Raw genomic sequence first — 21,484 nt, 5'->3', positions numbered from 1 at the left:
TCATCATCTAACATACCGAGAAGATTAACATGACCTTCAAGTAACGATGACATGCACAAATTGAGAAATTATCTAAATTTTTGGACACGAGACATTACAAATCTTTAAGGTTTTAGGATTTAGGGTTTAGGATTCATAACAGTATTCTCCTAGGGTTTAGGGTTTATTCTCCTAGTAGGATGTCGTTTAGTGACAAACCAAGCTAGAAGTCGGGGGAAGTGTGACGTATGAGTAAAAAATTGATAGATGAATGAAAAGAGATCCTATCTTGAGAAAAAAATTAAAAGAATTGAAATTGTCATTTTTAGATTTTTGTTTTCGAGAATTTTCAACGTTTTTAAAACACATTTGATACGAAGAGATTTACACACCATTATAAAGAATATTTGGTAGAATTTTCTTAAAATACACGCTATACAAGACAAAATATGTTTCTCCCCTGCTCTCCTCCCAGCCTTAAAAGGATGCCTTGCGTGTTCCACGCTCAATCCCTTTGAACTGAAACTCCCTCTCTGCTCGTCTCTCTCAGCTCTCTCTCTCCAATTCCATGGAGTTTGATCTCGAAAACCCATTAACCCATCTCCAAGATCTCCACTCCTCCGACGCCTCTTCTCTCTTCCTCATCGAATCCGATCACATGCTCTCTCAATCTTACCTTCACTCTCTACAAGCTTCTCCGTCTGATTTCGCCGTCCGACGAGACACCATTTCTTTAATCTCACACTGCTCCTCCAACTCCAACATCGACCCTCACTTCTCTTACCTCGCCGTCAACTATCTCGACCGCTTCTTCTCCATTCAGGGAGTTCCGGTAAGCCTTTCCCCTGTTTCTTCATTGTTTTGCAAATTGAAGCTAATTGCTTGACTCTGCCTTCTCTGTTCTGCTACAGCAACCGAAGCCATGGGTCTTGCGGCTTCTCGCCGTTGCTTGTGTTTCTCTGGCTGCGAAAATGAAGCAAACAGACCACAATCTCTTCGATTTTATGGAACAGAGCAATGAGGGATTCATATTTGATCCTCAAACACTCCACAGAATGGAAGTTCTCATCTTGGGTGCTCTTAAATGGCGAATGCGCTCAATCACTCCTTTCTCTTTCATCCCCTTCTTCATTTCCCTCTTCAAACTCAGAGACCCACCATTCTTACAAGCCCTCAAAGCCAGAGCTACAGAGATCATCTTCATAGCTCAAAATGGTAATTCATTAAACATTCAAAAAAGAAACATCAATGAACAAACAAACAAACATTTCATTTGTTTTGTTTGACTGTAGGGATTGAGGTTTTGGAGTTCAAGCCATCAGTAATTGCAGCAGCAGCTCTGCTTTCAGCCTCGCACGAGCTCTTCCCAATTCAATATCCTTGCTTTAGAAAAGCAATCCTTGAGTGTTCATATGGAAATTCAGTAAATACCCCACTTTTAAAAGTTTAAAAGAAGAACACAAGCTCGTTTTTTGAGATTCTGATAAAAACAGGGTATGGGTGCAGGAGGAAATGTTGGTGAAATGCTTCGAGAGAGTGCAGGAGATAGTGATAAATGGGTACGAAAGGGGATTGGAAATGGAAGAGAGGTCAGACACGGAGGCCAATGTGCTCGACCACCATTTTTCGAGCTCTGAAAGTGAAAATACGTTCATGCCGGGCAGAGGCTCCTCCAGCCTGATGAACAGAGTGTTAGACGAACACGACTCTCCACAATGGTATGATATTGTCCACTTTGAGCATAAGCTCTCATGGCTTTGCTTTGGGCTTCCCCAAAAGGCCTCATACCAATGGAGTTAGCATTCCTCACTTATAAACCCATGATCATTCCCTAAATTAGTCGATGTGGGACTTCCATCATCCAACACCTCCCCTCGAACAAAGTGCGCCTCCCCTTAATCGAGGCTCGACTCCTTTGGAGTCTTAGTCATTTTTGACTGCCTTCGAGGAGGGGCTTGACTCCTTTTCTTTAGGAGTTCTTTGTTCGATATTTGAGGATTTGAGGATTTACCAATTTATTGGCACGACTAAGTTTAGGGCATGGCTCTGATACCAAGATCCTTGACGGCAAAATCATCCTGAAGCTGTGTAAGAAGTTTCTCAGTAGCCGTAGAAGATGAGCTGATGATAATAATATCATCAACGTAGATGAGAATATACATCTGAATGCCCGTTTTGTTAAAAATAAAAAGAGAGACATCAGCCTTTGAAGGTGTAAAATCCAGCTGTAATAGTTTGGAGCTAAGGCGAGAAAACCAGGCACGCGGAGCTTGTTTAAGGCCATAAAGCGACTTATCCAGCTTGCAGAGATAACCAGGGTGTTGAGAATCCACAAATCCAGGGGGCTGCTTCATATAAACATCTTCATTAAGAAGGCCATGAAGAAAAGCATTTTGAATATCAATCTGCCGAATAGCCCAACCACGAGAAATAGCAAGAGATAATAAGAGCCGAATGGTAGTGGGCTTAACAACTGGACTAAAGGTATCATCATAATCGACGCCATACTGCTGTTTAAAACCTTTAGCAACCAGGCGTGCTTTGTAGCGATCAATAGAGCCATCTGGCTTTTGTTTGAGTTTGAAAACCCATTTGCAATCAATAACGTTAAGACCAGCACGAGGAGGAACTAAGTGCCATGTCTTATTTTTTTGAAGTGCCTGAAATTCATCATTCATTGCCTGACGCCAGAGGGGATGCTCCATAGCAGTAATATGTGAAGTAGGTTCAGAGGCAGAAGACCGAGCTACAAGATATGTTACTGTTCCATCTGTACGCACCTTGGGTTTCTTGATATTGTGCTTCAATCGAGTACCATACGGATGAGTAGTAGGTGCAGAATCCACATTTGAGGGGACGGCCGTATCAGCCGTTGCGAGGGGAGCAACCGATGCTACAGCAGTTGGTTGACCAACGGCCGAGGATTCGACCGGGCATTGCGCAATATCATCTGCTGGCGGAGAAGCCGATGCCTCAATCATTGGCGGAACAACCAACGCCGATTCGAATGGCAGCGACGCGGAGGATTGTTGCGGCAATTCCGAAGCTGATGTAGACACCAAATTTTCTGCATCCAAAGAGTTAGTAGGCCCAGACATATGCATGTGATCATTCTCCAAATTAGTACTGCTATTACCCAAATGCAAGGTGCACAAATCAGGGGCATTATGCGTCGACTGCATGATTGGGGAAGAATTAGGTGAGGCTCTCTTGAATGGAAAAACATTTTCATCAAATATGACATCTCTAGACATATAGACACGACCAGAATCGGTGTCAAGACACTTATACCCTTTATGTGAAGAACTGTAGCCTAGAAAGACACATTCCTTTGATCGAAAAGAGAGCTTTTGTTTGTTATAAGGACGAAGATGAGGCCAACAAGCACACCCAAAAATTTTTAATAAGGAGTAATTTGGTGGGGTATGAAAAAGAAGCTCTAAGGGGCATTTTTTATCGATGACACGAGTAGGAAGACGATTGATGAGATATGTGGCTGTAAGAAACGCGTCGTCCCAAAATTTAATAGGTACATGAGCATGAGCTAGAAGGGCTAGGCCAGTTTCAACAATATGACGATGCTTGCGTTCAGCAGACCCATTTTGTTGATGTGTGTGAGGGCACGAAACACGATGACCAATTCCAAGGGAACGAAAAAATGTGTTGTGAATTTTCTGATATTCCCCACCCCAATCAGATTGAACCCACTTGATTTTAGTATCTAGGAGGCGCTCAACATGAGCTTGGAATTGCAAAAATATACGAGGAGCTTCTGTACGATCATGCATCAAATAGATCCACGAAAATTTACTGAAATCATCAATGAAACTAATATAATATTTAAAACCCCCAACAGGCGTGCTTTGTAGCGATCAATAGAGCCATCTGGCTTTTGTTTGAGTTTGAAAACCCATTTGCAATCAATAACGTTAAGACCAGCACGAGGAGGAACTAAGTGCCATGTCTTATTTTTTTGAAGTGCCTGAAATTCATCATTCATTGCCTGACGCCAGAGGGGAGGTGTTGGGCACGCCATATGATGAAGTTGTTTTTGGTTAGACGAATTGTGACAACATGGTGTAGAGGGATTGGATATTGTTTAAGGCCAAAAGTCGCCATGGTAGTTGAGACGGTGTTGGAGATGGTGGATGGAGAGGAGGAAGAAGACATGGCGAGGAGTTTAAAAAATAAACCTTGGCTCTGATACCATGTTAGATTGAATGGCACGATTAAGTTTAGGGCATGGCTCTGATACCATGTTAGACGAACACGACTCTCCACAATGGTATGATATTGTCCACTTTGAGCATAAGCTCTCATGGCTTTGCTTTGGGCTTCCCCAAAAGGCCTCATACCAATGGAGTTAGCATTCCTCACTTATAAACCCATGATCATTCCCTAAATTAGTCGATGTGGGACTTCCATCATCCAACACAGAGCAGATAAGGGTGGAAAGAAGAGAAAAGTAATGGTTGGGTACTGCAAGAATCAGACGGTGCGGATGTCTCAGATCCAGCAATGTTGATGAGATGAGGAAGACTGAAAGTGACAGTTGAATGGTCTGACTCGTCAGAGGGGCGAGGAGAAAGAAGAGGGGATTTGTATGTATGTAAGCAATGGAGGGATTCTGGTAAGGGAGAAAAAACAGGGGAAGGGGAAAAGAGGGAATTTTTGTTCCTTTTTGCTGGGATTTTGGGACCAAAACAAAGACAAAACAGAGCTTTGAAGTTAGAAGTGGAGCTGCGGTGTTTGGATTTGGATTTTGTGTTTTTGTGTTTTTTTTTGTTTTTTTTTTTTTTTTTTTTGGGTTTTAGTATGGCTTGGCTTTCAACTTCAAAGGTCAAGTTGGTAATTTTACTTACATCTCCTTCTCGAGCTCCGGTAGTATATACTAATCCAAAATAAAGAGCTTTGAACCGTATTTTATTTTGAAATTTGACTAAGAATATGAATGTGCTTTTTAAAGAAAGACGTACCCAAAACAAAGAGATTGATAGTGAGGAGCTTAAGTCCAATTTTTTAAGAACTAAATCGTTGTCCAACATGTCTACAGTTGTTCAAGTTTCAAATCGAACTCTTACCCATTTATATGAAGATGAAACCACGACGTCATGATGAATTATAAAAAAAAAATTAAAGATTTTTAGTCACATTCAATCTACTTATAGTCCAATAGTTGGAAAAGAGTCTCACATTGTCTAATTAAGGGAGGATCATGAGACCCTTTGGAATCAAAAGTGAAGCCATCACAGCTTATACTCAAAGTGGACAATATCATACCCGTGTGAAGCCTCGTGGTTCCTTACATGGTGTTAGATTTATGTCCTTAACTTAGCTTGGTCAATAGAATTCTCAATTGTCGAACAAAAAAATTGTGAATCTTGAAGGTATAATCAAAAGTGATTCAAGTGTCGACCAAATAGTGTAATTTGTTCGAGGACTTTAGAGAAGGAGTCGAGTCTCAATCAAGGAGAGGCTCTATGGATACTTTGTTCTAGGGGAAGATGGTTGGGAGGGAGTCCTACAGGCTAAGAAATTCATTCTTCAAAAGTAAAGTCACGAGAACATATGCTCAATATAGACAATATCATACAAGGTTTAAGAGCCACGAGGGGTTGTACAACATGAAAAAGAGAACCAAATCTTTGTTTCTCCACTGTTGAAAACGTTGAAAAGAAAAGGAGTAATGGGTGGGTTTGAAAGGGTTGATTAGTGAAAGATAACATGTTTGAAATTAGGTAACCCATACATACGATGGTCCCCCGTAATGAAACTTCCCTATCAAATATAATCTGGACCCATTTCTTAAATTTCAAGATCACCATTCTCTCTGCACCCAAAACATGATAACAACTACACACAACTCAAGAATGGGACACTACACAACAGCCATACAGGCAGGGCTTGATGATATTAACACCACCCACCTCCTTATTCAATCCATCAACTTACCTTAATTTGATCTTGCTTTCCTTCTAATAATATATTGCTCATCTCACTTTATAGGTCCTCTAAATGAGTGGGTTTGGACTTGAAAATTCATCAGCTTTCTGCACAGTCGCTTTGTTCTTCTCATTGATGCCCTAGAATCCTTTTTGGTTGGAGATCGAGTCCCTTTGGAGTGAACTTCACGTAAACATGGATTCCTTTCCATTATTTTGTGTGCTTTTCTCGTAATGATCTAAGTTTACTTGTTAGTAGCTTCCCACCATAGTTTTTAAAATGTGAGGTTTCCACACTAAGAATACTCTGTTCTACTTCTTAACTGATGTAGGATCTCACAATCTACCCTCTTAGGTTTCCACGCTAAGAATGTTTTGTTCTCCTCCCCCTACCGATGTGAGATCTCACAATCTACCCACTTCGGGGCCAGCGTTCTCGCTAGCACTCGTTCCCTTCTCCAATCGATGTGAGACTCCCCAATCCATCCCTTTTCGGGGCCAACGTCCTTACTAGCACACTGTCTTGTGTCTATCCTCTTTAGGGCTTAGCCTCCTCACTAACACACCACCTCGTGTTCATCCCCTTCAGGGCTCAGCCTACTCGTTGGCACATAGTCCAGTGTCTGGCTTTGAAACTATTTGTAACAGCTCAAGCACACAACTAGCAAATATTATCTTCTTTGAATTTTCTCTTTCGGGGTTCCCATTAATGTTTTTAAAACACATTTGGTAGATAGAGGTTTCTACACTCTTATAAGCAATGTTTTGTTCTACTCCCAACCAACCTGAGATCTCTGACAGATATATCTCTATTTTACTCCAACTCCACATTAAATAATTAAAACAAAAGAATATAGTGGAAACAAATGAAGTTTAGCACTACAAAGACTAAAGGCTCTATCTTTGTAATATAGAGTCGCATTCGAAATCAGTGGTAGGCTTAGCTGGGACAAGACTGCATGCTGTTATCAGAGTACCTTAAATGAAACCCTGAAGAGGGATAGAGATATGAGAACCAAAAATTCCCAGAGAAAGGTAAGAGAATTAATGTGTGGTGGGACCAAACCATAATACCACAATATCTTCTTCTTCTTCTTCTTCTTCTTCTTCCTTCTGCTTCTGCTCCTACTTTCATTTCCATGGACCATAAATACGACCACAATTTGGGTTAAGTTGGGTTGTAATAGCTAGGTGTCCCATGATGTGAATGCAGGGTGAGCAAAGTCACATGGAAACCGAGACACAGTGATAGGGCCACAAGGGTTTGGTTTCAAATTTTGAATCAATCCAAGGCTTTCCATAAATGCATTGAGGGGGGGCTACGCTTTGTCTCCTACTAATGCTTTTCACTGTTTTATTACTTCCCATTATTGAATCTTCTTTTACTGTTGTAGCCCAAACTCAGACAAGTACGGACGATCTGCCTCAAAACTAGAATCCTACATATGTGTATACATAAGGAGGCATTGCTCCCTACATAGCTTCTGCCACCCTCCTAGCTTTATATTATATTATGATTTCTTCATAATTGCAATCTATCTTTTGATTACTACAACTATCGGATCTCAACCTCTATATTTGTTTCTTCTATAGCTCGATTTTAAAACGTGTGGGCTAGTGTCCTTGCTGGTACATTGCCCGACTCTGATAAAATTTGTAATAACCCAAGCCCATTTTGGCCCGTTACGTATTGCCATCAGTCTCACGGTTTTAAAACGCGTCTATTAGGGTGAGGTTTCCACACCCTTATAAAGAATACTCCGTTCCCATGTCCAACCAACATGGGATTTCACGATCTACCTTCTTGGAGGGCCCAACGTCCTCGTTGGCACACCGCTCTGTGTTTGACTCTGATATCATTTGTAATAGCCTCAAGCTCACCACTAGCAGATATTGTTCGTTTTTACTCATTACCTATCGTCGTCAGTCTTATAGTTTTAGAATGCTTCTGTTAAGGAGAGGATTTCACACTCAACAATCGATATGATATCTTACAATCCACCCCTCAAGGGTCATCGTCCTCACTGACCCATTATACCATTTGTAACAGCTCACCGGTATTAACAAATTTTAAACGTTTTAAAATTTAAACTTATTTCCAATTTGTAGCTTAATTTTGAAATTGATTTGAAAAATAATAAAAATTTACAATTCACTAAAAAAATATATATATTAATTAACTAAACCTCGTCAATATATTTTAATTGTCACCTCTTTTTTCAAACGGGTGCCATTTATTTAAGGTGGGTTACAGCAAAGAGCAGAACAAATCTATGTAATCATCGTAGGTTGTCTCATGCACTTGAGGTGAAAACATTCCATTGTCTGGTGAGAACTGCATGGAGCCGTCAAGGACATAGCGCACATCGTCACCATCCCAAATAAATGGTTCATTCCACAGATCTCCATAGCCGCTCTGATCATATTCTTCCACCGCCCAATTCAGCCTCCCAAAATTGGCATCGCTGGAACTCGAAGACGTTTGTACCGACAATGAAGAGCTCTCTACAATCCCAAATTTGGTGGAGCAATAGCCCGTAAACTCTTCTGTTTTTGCTTCCAAATCAAACGCTATGTTGGGCCTTAATTTCTTCGGTTTTGGTTGAGTTGATGATTCTGATTTACGCTCTACTTGTTTCTTTAGGTGAGCGTTCCAATAATTTTTTATCTCATTGTCTGTTCTTCCGGGTAGTTTCGTTGCAATCATCGACCATCTAAAACACAATGCAAGACATTACGACTCTTGATTAAAAAGTTGAGAGTTGCGAGCGAGAGAGATATGGCATTTAGAGCTACCTATTGCCATGCATTTCATGCAATTTGCAGATTAAGTCGTTCTCTTCATCTGTGTAGTTTCCTTTCTTGAGACCGGGGCGGAGATAGTTCAACCAACGCAGTCTACAACTCTTGCCACATCTTGCCAATCCTGTGTAATTGCCCAAACCCAAGTCAGAATTTCATACTACATTGGCTAATTAAGGGGATGATCATGAGTTTATAAATAATTAATGTATCTACCCTCGTACGAGGCCTTTTGGGGAAACTAACAGCAAAGCCATGTGAGCTTATGCTTACCGTGGATAATATCATACCATTGTGGAGAGTTGTGACTCCTAACATGGTATTGGAGTCATGCTCTGAGCTTAGTCATGTCAATAGAATTCTCATATATCGAACAAAGAAGTTGTGGGTCTCGAAAGTTGTAGTCAAAAGTGACTCAAGTGCTTTGTTTGAGGGTTCTAGAGAAAGAAGTCGAGCCTCGATTCAAGAAAGGCTGTTCGATGGCTCAATAGGCCTCATGGGAGGCTCTATGGTGTACTTTGTTGAGATTGTTGGGAGGAAGTACCACATTAGCTAATTAGGGGGATGATCATGGGTTTATAAAAAAGAATACATCTCTACGGGTACGAGGCCTTTTGGGGAAACTAAAAGCAAAACCATGAGAGCTTATGTTCATAGTGTACAATATCATACCATTGTGGATAGTCGTGGTTCGTAACATGATATTAGAATCATGTCCTTAACTTAACTATGTCACTAGAATCTTCAAATATTGAACAAAGAAGTTGTGGGTTTCGAAAGTGTAGTCAAAAGTGACTCAAGTGCTTTGTTCGATGGTTTCAGAGAAAGAAGTCGAGCCTCGATTCAAGAGAGACTGTTCAAGGGCTCACTATAGCTGTTCGAGGGCTCAATAGACCTAAAGTGGACAATATCAGAAGAATCGTGGTTGCTTATGGAAGATTTATAGAAGTACCTGCAAGACTGGGAACCTGCCGCCATTTCCGAGGGCCATGTTTCTGAACATAACCCATGAGCTTATCATCTTCTTCAGAACTCCAAGCACCTCTCTTGACTCCATCCTTATCAACAATCGGTGCTCGCACCATTTTCTTAGAGAGTTGGAGAGGTTATTGCATGCGAATCGGGGAGAGTTGATGAATGGGGAGGCTTGGGTAGATGCATAGTTAAGATATATATATATATAGATAAGGTGTGGATTGAGGGCCCGAGCTTACGAAATCCATGTCGTCATTTCAACTATATGTTAAGCTGAAATGGACAAAATATGGGTGTGAACATGCACAAACGTCGCTGCAACAATTGTTTAACGTGCGAAATTAAACAAACGAGTGATCGTTGTTGGACTTATTACAAAACATACTCATCTTACCTTAAGTCACTTTCAATTAGCTCCTTCCCATTCCCATGTTATGTTAAAATATCTTCTCTAACCACCCGAAGTCCAATAATTATACAGAGTCTTCTAATACTAATACGACGTGAGATCTCACAATCCACACCCTTTGAAGGTTCAGCGTTCTCGTTAGCACCCTGATTGGTGTCTGGCTCTGATAGTATTTATAACAGCCCAAGCCCACCACGGACATATACAGTCTATTTGGGCTTCCTCTCAAGATTTTAAAACATATATTTGGGTAAAGGTTTTCACACCCTTAATGTTTAGTTCCTCTCTCCAAACCATGTGTAGGAATGAGGATGGGGAATATAATTTTTCGACCCATTTACCTAATGAAGAGAAATGTCTCTCAGCTTCCTCCTCATTCCCTATTTAAACTACTCCGTCAGTTCTCAACTTTAAATAAATTAATTCAATGCACAATATGATCGTACTTCTATATGTTGGTGATAAGATTTTTTTTTTGGTTTCTTATTAGCCATAGATATAAACGGTATTTATAATTTAAGGAAGTCTTTGGAGTACGATTTTGAGTTTAAATGAATTTGACTTGTGAAGGCGAACCATGTTCGAGGCAATGACGTGGGTACCCCGGACTTGTTCGTTGTGTGAAATGATGAACTTTCGTTCCTCTCCAGACACAAACAAACTAACCCGACAAGGACATACCATGAAACTAGCAAGACAAAAATATCATGGTCCTTAGAGACCACATATTTTAAAAGTTGCCATGTGAAATAAAACAAATGGCGTTGAATAGTGATTCATTCTCTATAATTCAATTGATTTTTGTTTGGAGGTTCACTTTTCATACCTTAAATTAAATGTCCTCCTCTAACTCCCCCTCCCACAAACTTTGAAAAATCTTCCACACCAATTTAATTCTTATAAAATAATCTTTTATTTCATACAAGTTTTACATCGTACGACGAGTGTGCACGGTTCGGTTACGTCTAATTGTTGGCCCGTTACGTCTGATCGTTAGCCTCACGATTTTAAAACGTGTCTATTAGAGAGAGGTCTCCACACTCTTATAAGGAAGATTTCGTTCCCCTCTCCAACCAATGTGGGATCTCACAATTCACCCCTCTTGGAGCTTATTGTCCTTGCTAGTACTCCACCTAGTGTCTGGCTCTGATATCATTTGTAGCAACTTGAGGCCACCGCTAGTAGATAATGTCTGTTTTTAACCTGTTACATATGTTGTCAGCCTCACAATTTCAAAACGCATCTACTGAAGAGGGATTTTTACAGGATCCGTTAAAAAATAAAAAATAAAAAATAAATAAAAACGCGGGAGACACGACCCAATTAAAGCCCAATCAGAGAGGGCCCTTGTCTTGGATCCATGGGCTTTATTTGAGGCCCATATCCAAAGCTCTCCACAAACTGGAGCGAGCGTGCCCGCAGTTTCAACTCGGAGGATGTAACAATGGCTACCAAGCTGCTTCCTCTGCGTAAGCTTTCAAGGATACTGAAGGTGCCGTCTTTTTTATCTTCTTCCTCCTCTTCTTCTTTCAGGAAGTATTCGTATCTTCTAGAACCTACAAGACCTCTCCTCGATCTCTCCGATAATGTTCATCAATTTCATCCTCCGTCTTTTTCTCGAAGTTTCTGCTCCCGCCCTCTGGATTTCGTCGGCGATGATTCTCGCGGCCCTGCCACCATTGACTATAGGTAACTTCTTCATTTTCCGTTTGTAAGAGAAACTATGTATTTGAATCGAGATTTTGAAGAAGCGGAAGTTTGTAAGTTCATCCACTTCCCCCAATTTTGTTTTGCAATCTTGAAGCCTTTCAAATTAGGTAATTGATTTTCGAATTTTTGGTCCTAACTAAACTAAGAGTAGGTTCGTGTTTCTTCAACGAAGTGTTGTGGATGTCTTACATTCAGTTCAATTTCCCTTGATTGAACAAATTACGACTGCCTTCCATGGGGTTTTCTTTAGTAGTTGAATGCATTTGGTAGAGAAGGGCTCAAGTGTTCTTAACTAATCTTTGCTACAGTTCCCTGATGCATGAGGGAGAGTTTCATAGGTTAGCTGATTCCACAATTCATGGACTGCAAGAGAAATTAGAGGTAATTGTGCATCAATGAAATGAAAATCTTTTTGCCCTTGATTTTATCTTATAAACTAAAGGAAGGTAACAGCTTATATGTTTCATGTACATATTTCGGCATTGCTGCTAAAATTTTGTTTATCTATATTTCATTGCTTGGCAGGAATATGGTGATGATCTCCAAATTGATGGCTTTGACGTGGATTATGGGGTGAGAATGACTTAGAAGCTCTAAAATTTGTTCATTACATTTCATATGATAGATAATGCTTAATTTTATCCGATTTTCATTTTGTAGAATGAGGTACTGACCCTAAGGCTCGGCGATCTTGGCACGTACGTCTTGAACAAACAAACGCCTAACAGACAAATTTGGCTTTCTTCTCCTTTGAGGTATGAATTATGCTTCAGAGTATTGACTCATTCTCCTGTTGAATGATTAATATCTACAATGTTTACCTATTCCATCTGTTTCAAAGACCATTGTAAACTAGAGGTGGTGTTAGGAACCACGAACCTCCACAATGGTATGGTATTGTCCACTTTGAGCATAAGCTCTCATGACTTTGCTTTTGGTTTCCCCAAAAGGCCTCTACCAATAAAAATGTATTCCTTACTTATAAACCCATGATCAATCCCTTAATTAGCCGACGTGGGACTCCTCTACCTACAATCCTCAACAATCCTCCCCTTGAACAAAGTATACCATAGAGCCTCCCCTGAAGCTTATGGAGCCCTCGGACAACCTCCCCTTAATTGACGCTCGACTCCTTCTTTGGAAAAAACACAACTTATTTGTTCGACATTTGAGATTCTATTGACATGACTACGTTAAGGGCATGTCTCTGATACCATATTAGGAACCACGAACCCCCACAATGGTATAATATTCTTCACTTTGAGCATAATCTCTCGTGGCTTTGCTTTTGGTTTCTCTAAAAGGCCCCATACCAATGAATATGTATTCCTTACTTATAAACCCATGATCAACCCCTTAATTAACCGACGTGGGACTCCTCTTCCAACAATTTTCAACACATTGCCCCTGATTCAATTTCATGGCGAAGCTTTGCGCTCGTCTTTCGACATCTTTACCAAAAAAAATGGAATTTTTTTCTGTTCATCTAACATTTACCCATCCCTAGATGTCTTGTCTTATATTAAAGGAGAAAATAAGGAATGAAACTACTTTGAGTTTGGTCCTGAGAGAACAAAGAGCTCAAACAAGCATTGTACACAATTTTGTGACGACCCAAGACATAGTTTGGCAAAGCTCTTCATTTTTTTAAAAAATTATGTGACAACCCATGTTATGTTCTTCCTTGCAGTGGTCCGTCCAGGTTTGATTGGGATCAGGACTCACAGGCTTGGATTTATAGGCGGAACAAAGCAAACCTGTTGAGACTTTTAGAAACTGAATTGGCGCAGCTATGTGGTAAGCCAATTAATCTTTCTTGAGCCTTTCAAATAACTTGGACATGATAAGGTTATTCCGAAGCATTTAGGCGCATGTTTATGCAGCTTGTTCAGTTTGGTCCACCTTCTTAAGTATCCCAGAGCCCCCATCTTTTTTCTCGTTTTCACTCTATCTGTTGCTTATTATATGCAATAATATGATATAGTTTCTAGTGTTTCAACTTTACCTATTTATGATCAACTTGAGCTATATTCAAACTTACCGAGATATAATTAATCTTTTAGAAGGTCAAAGATTTCAACTCCCACTTTTGTATGTATGTATATATGTACACACACAATCTTATGATGAGATTGGTGAGAAGGGAGTTAGAACATTCAATGACATTGTAAAATGTGATGAAAACTTTTTGTATAGGTTTGAAATAAGTTAAACCTAACAGGGATTTCATTCGATTTAGAAGCACGATGTGAGTTTTTGATTATTTGAAAAGTGTGTTTATTTTCTCACTATTTGTGTAACAACCTAAGCCCACATAGATGATATTGTCCTCTTTGGACTTTTTCTTTCGGGCTCTCTAAAAAATTTTAAAACGCTTTTGCTAGGGAGAGGTTTTTACACTCTTACAAGGATTTGTTCCCCTCTTCAACTGATGTTGGATCTTACAATCCACCCCTTAAGGTCCAGCGTTTTCACTAGCTCATGCCTGGTGTTTGGATTTGATACCATTTATAACGGCCCAAATCCACCACTAGCTGCTATTGCCTTCTTTGGGTGTTCCCTTTCGAGCATTCCTTCAAGATTTTTAAAATTAATAGGAGTTATAGGTAAAAATACTGGAGCATAAGGGGAATAATTGATATAATACAAAGGAGAGTAAATAAAACAATAAACAACACATGTTTCGGTTGATATCTAAGCTTTATAATAAAACACTAAAAACTATCTAAATTAATTACTATTGACACTAATTACAATATTATATTTTCATCTTTGTTCAGCATTACTTACACTTGAAGATATAGATGTATAGACAATGGAAAAGTCAGCCTTCAACATTTAATTAAGACATGTTCCCACAGCACTGAACACCAACAAATTAATTTTATTAAGCAATTCCAAACAAATTGTGTTCTTTTTGTTGAACATTCGATGTAGCTTGGTTACCAAATTGGGTCGGTGGAAGCCAAAGCCAAGGCCAAGTCTGGAATGAAAAGAGGTGAGTTGACGAGAAAAGGCCATCCCCACGGCATGATTTAGGCAAAGTCAAAGATTGTTGCAGCCATTAAAATGACAACAACAGCCTTCTCAAAGCTTCCACGAAGGCGAGATGCAATTGCAGTCCCGTTGAGGCAACCGGACTCTTCTCTCTGTCCCTGCGCTGTCTTTTGCTGAAGAAGAAAGAGATCGCATCTAACCCAATTTCTCCGTCTTTTCTTCTTCCCTTTCTTCTCACTTTATAAATCCCACTTTCATCCAACCCCAAGTTCCCAAGTTCCCAAGTTCCCAAATCCAAATTCATCCTGTTCTTAATTAATGGCCAGAAAGAGTGCTGCTTTCCACGATTTGCTGCCTGTAATGGCAGAGCAATTAGGGGGAGAGGGCCTGATAAACGAGCTGTGTAATGGGTTTCAGCTGCTGATGGACAAGGAGAAGGGCGTCATCACGTTGGACAGCCTCCGGTTAAACTCTTCCCTTTTGGGTCTGCGGGACATGGGAGAGGCGGAGCTTCTCAGCATGATGACAGAGGGCGATTTGGATGGCGATGGCGCTTTGAACCAGATGGAGTTTTGTGTTTTGATGTTTAGATTAAGCCCTGAGCTTATGGAACACTCTTTGTCTTTCCTTCAACACGCTTTCCACAACCAGTTTAAGACCTGCTGATCATTTCTCTTGTTTCAGCACGCTCTCCGACAGCCATGGCTTGGGCAATGGCTAAGCGAGGAATAGGAAGCCTCTGCATTTCCAATTATCCCAGCGTCCCTGTGTTGTTACTCTGTTCTATGTCGATAACTCAGTGATTTTGAAATAGTTAAAATTATTTTTATTGTATCTTTGTTTTTATTCAACACTAAATTTCAACTTTGCCATTGCCACCGGCTTTCAGAGCCACTGGAATTGTAAACATGACAGATTCAACAGTTTTAACCTCACAACTCTTTCAAATTATCTTCCCATATGGCCATGAATCGATCCATTTGAGTGTTGTGAAGCCCCAAGCCAATTTCAATCGCACCTTCCTCGTCTCTGGATTCATGCAGAGAAATTGCGATGGAACTGTCCACATGAAGCACTTCACTTTTCTTCGGCCTTCCCCACCCAAAATCAGTATCATAAGTCCTTGATTTAGGCGACCCTGCAACGCTCAGGAAGTGTTTAGCTTTCCCACATGCCCTCCACAATGAGAACCACTCCTCTGCCATTTTAAATGGCTCACTCTCAAATTCCTCCACTCTCTTCCCGATCGCCTTCGCCACAATAACGGTACTATTACGCTTCAGAAGCTCACTCTTCTTCAATACTACAGCGCCCACGTCAAGGCAGTTACCGAAATAAGTCGGCGGTATTTGATCCTTGAGGCGGTTCCGGCAATCTGCTACCAACACAAAGTAGCAGAGCTCATCTTCGTCTTCAGAACCACTCGCTTCGCTTTGGGTTGACTTAATCAGACATCCCCAAACGAGAGAGCATGTAACGATGAACGACGACAATCGTAAAGGCTTCAACTCTTTGTCACTGTTTGATTCAGCTGAAACCCAAGTTTTCAATTTCTCGATTATGGGTCTGGTCAGGACAAGCGTCGTCCTGACCTTGTCAATAGGCGCCTGATCGATTATGGGCTTATAAGGAACTGGGTTCCATAATGAATCCCAACTTGACAACTCCTGTAAAAAAATGGACTCTAACCCATTTGGGTCCTTCACTGCTGCCCTATCATGGCAGGGTAGCGGTCCTTCAAATGAAACAGAGTCACCTCCATTTCTATAGATGGATGCCCACGATTTAAGAAAATGGTGAACGGCCATCCCATCGGCAACCGCGTGATGAAACGCTATACAAATACACAGACCTTGATTTGGGAAAATCGTGATTTGGATAGCGAAATTTGGTATCGCACGTGACCCGTCCGGCAAGAGACGTGACTCCGGCAAGTCTGGAACCAAAGGGTAAAATTGTTTGGCGTCGCGAGGGGAGTCAGCGATTAGAGTGTTGAAATCGCCGCCGGTTGACTCTGTTACAGTAAGAGGAACAGAGTCGTGAGGTGTGTAAAGGATGTGGGGCTTTTGGGGTGGAGGAGGGAGGATGAGATTTCCGGCGAGAGGGAAGAATTGTTGGAGAGAAAGAGAGAGGGAGTGTTTGAGAGTGGGGAAAACAGAGTCCATGAAGTGATTGGTTGAGTGAGGGAATTGGAAGAAGAAGAGCCGTCGCATGGGGCTGCAAATAGTCCAGAGGAAGTCGAGGAAACTCAGGGGAAGACGGGTGGTCGGAACTGAACCTGCCGGAGGAGAAATCCTGTAGAGGTTTAAGAGCTTGGCGGTGTAATCAACGTCGGCCATGGCTACAAGCCCAGATTTTTGAAGAAAACGAACCACGAATTTGCAGAATGGAAAGATGTGTCAAAACAGGGCAGTGATGTGTGGAGGGATTACCAGTTTAAATAATAACTGAAACTTGAAATTAATTACCGATCCAAGAACATAATCAATTAAACTCATCACTATCTCTTAATTTGATTAATTTTAATAAAATGTCACAATTAAATTTATCGTTTACACAAGTGAACACAATAAGATTCTATACTATTATGATATTTAATAACTATGACAAGAACCATCCCGTTTTCCTTTCTATTTTAATTCTTTTTTGTTAGATGAAAGTCCTACATTGGTCCGCATATCAATAGAATCTTTAAATGTCGAACAAACAACTCCAAAAGAAAAGAAGGGAGTCTAGACTCCTCGAAGGCATAGTAAAAAATGACTAAGACTCAAAAAAAAAAAAAAAAAACCGAGGCTCAATTAAGAGGAGGTAGTTTGTTCGAGGGGAGGTGTTGAATGAAAGTCTCACCTCCAACTAATTTAGGGAATGATCATGTATTTACTAACTCTATTGATGAGGCCTTTTGGTAAAATCAATATCTTACCATGGTGGAAAATAGTATTTATTCCAACACGTGTTACAATAAATTTTGGAGAAATATTTTAAGTGAGAAATATTTTCTTAAAAGAATTTCAAATTTTGTTTATTTTCTAATATAATTTATATTAAAAAAAATGTAATCCATATATAAGTTTTATGGTCTAGAAATGGTATTTTAGGTTTGGATCAATTTTTCACCCAGGTATGGTGTGCACATGGGTGGGGTTGGATTGAATTGGGCTCAAGGAATTTTTTGGATCAATCCAAAAGTTCGGATGAATTGGATTGGTACCTCAACCCAACTTAAAAAATTTCGGGTTGGGTTGTCGGGTTATTAAAAAAAACAAAATTCATCACCAACAATAAGCGAAAAATTTAATATCCTAACATAGTTCAACGTTGTTGTAGAACTAAACTCAATTAAATACCGACACTCCTTGAACAATTTGTTAGTTAAGAAAAATATAAGGATAGATCAAGAAATTAAAAAATAATAAAAATAATTAATTCAAATAAACTATGAATAACAAAGGTAAAAATAAAATACTATAAAGTATTTTAAACTCTAAACCCTAAACCCTAAATTCAAAACCCTAAATTCTAAACCCTAAACCCTAACCCCTAAACCCTAAATTCTAAAACCCTAAACTCTAAACCTTAAACCCTAAACCCTAAACTTTACCTCTCTCAACAAAATCTTCAAATTTATTGGAACTAATTTTCTACCGATCCAAATTTTATATCCACTATTTTAGGTGTCAAAAACTCCTAAAAGTAATCAAGAATATTCTCACCCATACTAATTTTTTCTAAAATAATCAAGAACTTAAACATATGTATAGTCTATAAACATCGAACACAATATACTTTTTTAATATAAATTTATAGTTTATGAGAACTAAATTCGTCTTCGTGAAGACTAACCGTGTTGGACTGCACAACACACACTCTTGATAAAAAATACATGGAAAAATATTATCAGTAGAAATATTGACTAGAAATTTATATCCATCACTTAACATACAATTTTCAAATAACTTATTAAAGTTATATATATGGTTTAATTTAGGTTAAAAGGGTATCCCAATAAATTTATTTACTTGGTTTAAAAATTGTTTTTTTTCCTCTTACTTTGTCTACTTTTAAAAGAAACCCAACTTTTGAGTGTCTAAATTTAAAAGCCATTAATTATTCAATTTTAATTATAGGAGAATTATATTTAAAAGTGTAAAACTAAATATGATTTAGTATATGGACAAAAATAAATTTTAATTATTTTAAAATCCATCTCAATCTCATTGGAGGGGACAAAATTGGTAATTTTTGGTACAATTTGGAAACATAAATATATTTATTTATGACCTTTCTTACATTTTTTCATTATTTTCAAGATTCCATTATATATATTTATTTATTTATTTTCAAGATCCGATTAATAGTATAATTGGTATAATAATAAAATATTTTCTCTTATTTGTAGCATTTGTATTTTTCTTTCTTAATATTATATCAGACTATCATTATTAACACATTAACTTAATACTTTACCTTTAAATTCATCTATTTATAATTATTTATTTGTTTCCTTTCTAGGTTTGGATCTTGGTTCTTTTTCCAATTATAGATAAATGCCAACAAAAATAAATATAATTTTTTACTATTTAATAAATGTGAATGCAAGTTACATCATAAAAAGAGACTCTACAATAAAGGATTATCTCGAACCGGACAACCAACTATCGATAATAATTTGAATTTGATACATAGAAAGAAAATTTCAACTTGAACATAATTTCCTTGTTTTTATTCAACACCAAATTTAAATAAAATACAATCCAAAAGAAAATTTCAAACGTTAACAATATTTTCTATTGTTTTTATTCAACACCAAATTTCAAGTTTGCCACTACCGACGACTCTGTTTGAATTAGAAACATGAGAGATTCAAGAACACAAGTCTTTCAAATTCTGTTCCCATATGGCCATGAATCGATCCATTTGAGTGTTGTGAAGCCCCAAACCAATTTCAATCCCACCTTGTTCATCTCTGGAATCCTGCAGAGAAATTGATTCGGAGTTGTCCACATGAAGCACTTCACTTTTCATCGCCCTTCCCCACCCAAAATCAGTGTCATAAGCCTTTAATTTAGGCGACCCTGCAATGGTCACGAAGTGTTTATCCTTCGAATATGTCTTCCACAATGAGAACCACTTCTCTGCTACTTTTAATGGCTCATTCTCAAATTCCTCCACTCTGTTCCCGATCGCCTTCGCCGCCATAACGATACTGTTACGCTTCACAAGCTCACTCTTCTTCAATTCTACAACGCCCACGTCAAGGCAGTTCCCGAAATAAGTCGGAGGTAATGGATCCTTCACCCGATTCCGGCAATCTGCTAAGAACCCAAAGTAGCAGAGCTCATCCTCGTCTTCAGAATCACTCGCTTCGCTTTGGGTTGATTTGATCAGACACCCCCAAACGAGAGAGCATGTGACGATGAACGATGACAATCGTAATGGCTTCAATTCTTCGTCATTGTTTGATTCAGCTGAGACCCATGTTTTCAATTTCTCGATCATGGGTCTGGTCAGGACGAGCGTCGTTCTGACCCTGTCAACAGGCGCCTGATCGATTATGGGCTTATAAGGAACTGGGTTCCATAATGAATCCCAACTTGACAACTCCTGTAAAAAAATGGACTCTAACCCTTTTACGTCCTTGATTGCTGCCCTGTTGTGGCAGGGCAATGGCCCTTCAAATGAATCGGAGGTGCCTCCATTTCTAGAGATGGATGCCCATGACTTGATAAAATGGTGAATGGCTATTCCATCGGCAACCACGTGCTGAAACGCTATACAAATACACAGACCTTGATTTGGGAAAATCGTGATTTGGATTGCGAAATTTGGTATCGCACGTGATCCGTCCGGCAAGAGACGTGACTCCGGCATGTCTGGAACAAAGGGGTAAAAGTGTTTGGCGTCGCGAGGGTAGTCGGCGATTAGAGTGGTGAAATCGCCGCCGGTTGACTCTGCAACGGTAAGAGGAACAGAGTCGTGAGGTGTGTAAAGGATGTGGGGCTTGTGGGGTTGAGGAGGGAGGATGAGATTTCCGGCGAGAGGGAAGAAGTGTTGGAGAGAAAGAGAGAGGGAGCGTTTGAGTGTGGGGAAAACAGAGTCCATGAAGTGATTGGTGGAGTGAGGGAATTGGAAGAAGAAAAGGCGGCGCATGGGTCTGCAAATCATCCAGATGAAGTCGAGGAAACTAAGGGGGAGAAGGGTGGTCGGAACTGAACCTGCCGGAGGAGAAATCCGGTAGAGGTTTAAGAGCTTGGCGGTGTAATCAACGTCGGCCATGGCTATAAACGCTGATTTGTGAAGATAATGAAGAAGGAATTGCAGAACGGAGAGTTGAAATATAAAGAGATGAATGTTGAGATGATCTTGATGGGGTCGGGGATATCTTTTCATTACCTAACATGTCGCATGGAAATACAATTCAAATGGAGCTCTCTGTTTTACTTAGTAAAGTTATTATTGACTTGAATAATTTGAAAGAAAATTTTGTTTAGAAAAATTGTTAATAGGTTAATTTGTGTGTTATTCCTAATGAGAGACCTTAACCATTATTAACCATTCTCCTAAATAAGGAATCTAACTATTTCTTACCAATTATTCATGTCAATAATAACTTTGTCAAATAAGGAAAAAGGCTCCATTTGAAGTATGCTCTTTACACCACAGTTAT

At 39.5% G+C, this 21,484-nt stretch overlaps 5 protein-coding genes across 10 annotated transcripts; 2 read left to right on the top strand and 3 right to left on the bottom strand.

Annotated features, from left to right (window-relative positions):
* Positions 1-481: 481 nt before the first annotated feature.
* Positions 482-4,756, top strand: CYCD6;1 (Cyclin D6;1). Its single transcript, XM_087123835.1, has 5 exons — positions 482-811; positions 891-1,194; positions 1,272-1,402; positions 1,486-1,669; positions 4,419-4,756. The coding sequence occupies exons 1-5, from the start codon at positions 548-550 to the stop codon at positions 4,502-4,504; spliced, it is 969 nt and encodes a 322-aa protein (XP_086979961.1). The 5' UTR covers positions 482-547; the 3' UTR covers positions 4,505-4,756.
* Positions 4,757-8,053: 3,297 nt separating this feature from the next.
* LOC111795165 (transcription factor MYB10-like) lies at positions 8,054-9,859 on the bottom strand. The gene is made up of 3 exons (XM_023677441.2): positions 9,676-9,859; positions 8,718-8,847; positions 8,054-8,635 (listed from the first exon to the last, which is right to left on the bottom strand). The coding sequence occupies exons 1-3, from the start codon at positions 9,806-9,808 to the stop codon at positions 8,170-8,172; spliced, it is 729 nt and encodes a 242-aa protein (XP_023533209.1). The 5' UTR covers positions 9,809-9,859; the 3' UTR covers positions 8,054-8,169.
* A 1,654-nt stretch (positions 9,860-11,513) lies between these two features.
* Positions 11,514-15,648, top strand: FH (frataxin-like protein). 6 transcript variants are annotated; one of them, XM_087124072.1, is made up of 7 exons: positions 11,514-11,796; positions 11,904-11,924; positions 12,126-12,198; positions 12,343-12,390; positions 12,478-12,572; positions 13,508-13,614; positions 15,232-15,648. In XM_087124072.1, the coding sequence occupies exons 1-7, from the start codon at positions 11,552-11,554 to the stop codon at positions 15,402-15,404; spliced, it is 762 nt and encodes a 253-aa protein (XP_086980198.1). In that variant the 5' UTR covers positions 11,514-11,551; the 3' UTR covers positions 15,405-15,648. The 6 variants fall into 6 exon arrangements, with proteins under 6 accessions (XP_086980198.1, XP_086980200.1, XP_086980201.1 ...); XM_087124074.1 differs by lacking the exon at positions 15,232-15,648 and adding an exon at positions 14,755-15,123 and having other exon boundaries at positions 11,515-11,796; XM_087124075.1 differs by lacking the exon at positions 15,232-15,648 and adding an exon at positions 14,598-14,744 and having other exon boundaries at positions 11,516-11,796.
* A 98-nt stretch (positions 15,649-15,746) lies between these two features.
* LOC111795392 (coumaroyl-CoA:anthocyanidin 3-O-glucoside-6''-O-coumaroyltransferase 1) lies at positions 15,747-17,280 on the bottom strand. The gene has a single exon (XM_023677791.2). It carries the CDS (start codon positions 17,151-17,153, stop codon positions 15,747-15,749), a length of 1,407 nt encoding a protein of 468 aa, XP_023533559.2. The 5' UTR covers positions 17,154-17,280.
* A 2,238-nt stretch (positions 17,281-19,518) lies between these two features.
* Positions 19,519-21,263, bottom strand: LOC111795391 (coumaroyl-CoA:anthocyanidin 3-O-glucoside-6''-O-coumaroyltransferase 1). The gene has a single exon (XM_023677790.2). It carries the CDS (start codon positions 21,205-21,207, stop codon positions 19,681-19,683), a length of 1,527 nt encoding a protein of 508 aa, XP_023533558.1. The 5' UTR covers positions 21,208-21,263; the 3' UTR covers positions 19,519-19,680.
* Between the last annotated feature and the right edge of the window lie 221 nt (positions 21,264-21,484).

The sequence above is a fragment of the Cucurbita pepo genome, chromosome 5 (genome assembly GCF_057944985.1).
Source record: "Cucurbita pepo subsp. pepo isolate OVF chromosome 5, ASM5794498v1, whole genome shotgun sequence".
Lineage (NCBI taxonomy): Eukaryota > Viridiplantae > Streptophyta > Magnoliopsida > Cucurbitales > Cucurbitaceae > Cucurbita > Cucurbita pepo.
Note: the sequence above shows the minus strand (reverse complement) of the source record. Positions and strands in the feature narration are given on the sequence as shown.

Bases quoted from the DNA above. Each gene is read 5' to 3' on its own strand.
- LOC111795165 (XM_023677441.2), bottom strand. From the start codon at position 9,808: ATGGTGCGAGCACCGATTGTTGATAAGGATGGAGTCAAGAGAGGTGCT. The intron at 8,848-9,675 runs GTACTTCTATAA...GCAATTACACAG, and splicing joins GCAGGTTCCCAGTCTTGCAG to GATTGGCAAGATGTGGCAAG. The intron at 8,636-8,717 runs GTAGCTCTAAAT...ATTGTGTTTTAG, and splicing joins CATGAAATGCATGGCAATAG to ATGGTCGATGATTGCAACGA.
- FH (XM_087124072.1), top strand. From the start codon at position 11,552: ATGGCTACCAAGCTGCTTCCTCTGCGTAAGCTTTCAAGGATACTGAAG. The intron at 12,199-12,342 runs GTAATTGTGCAT...ATTGCTTGGCAG, and splicing joins GACTGCAAGAGAAATTAGAG to GAATATGGTGATGATCTCCA. The intron at 13,615-15,231 runs GTAAGCCAATTA...AATGGGTTTCAG, and splicing joins TGAATTGGCGCAGCTATGTG to CTGCTGATGGACAAGGAGAA.
- LOC111795391 (XM_023677790.2), bottom strand. From the start codon at position 21,207: ATGAAAAGATATCCCCGACCCCATCAAGATCATCTCAACATTCATCTC.
- LOC111795392 (XM_023677791.2), bottom strand. From the start codon at position 17,153: ATGGCCGACGTTGATTACACCGCCAAGCTCTTAAACCTCTACAGGATT.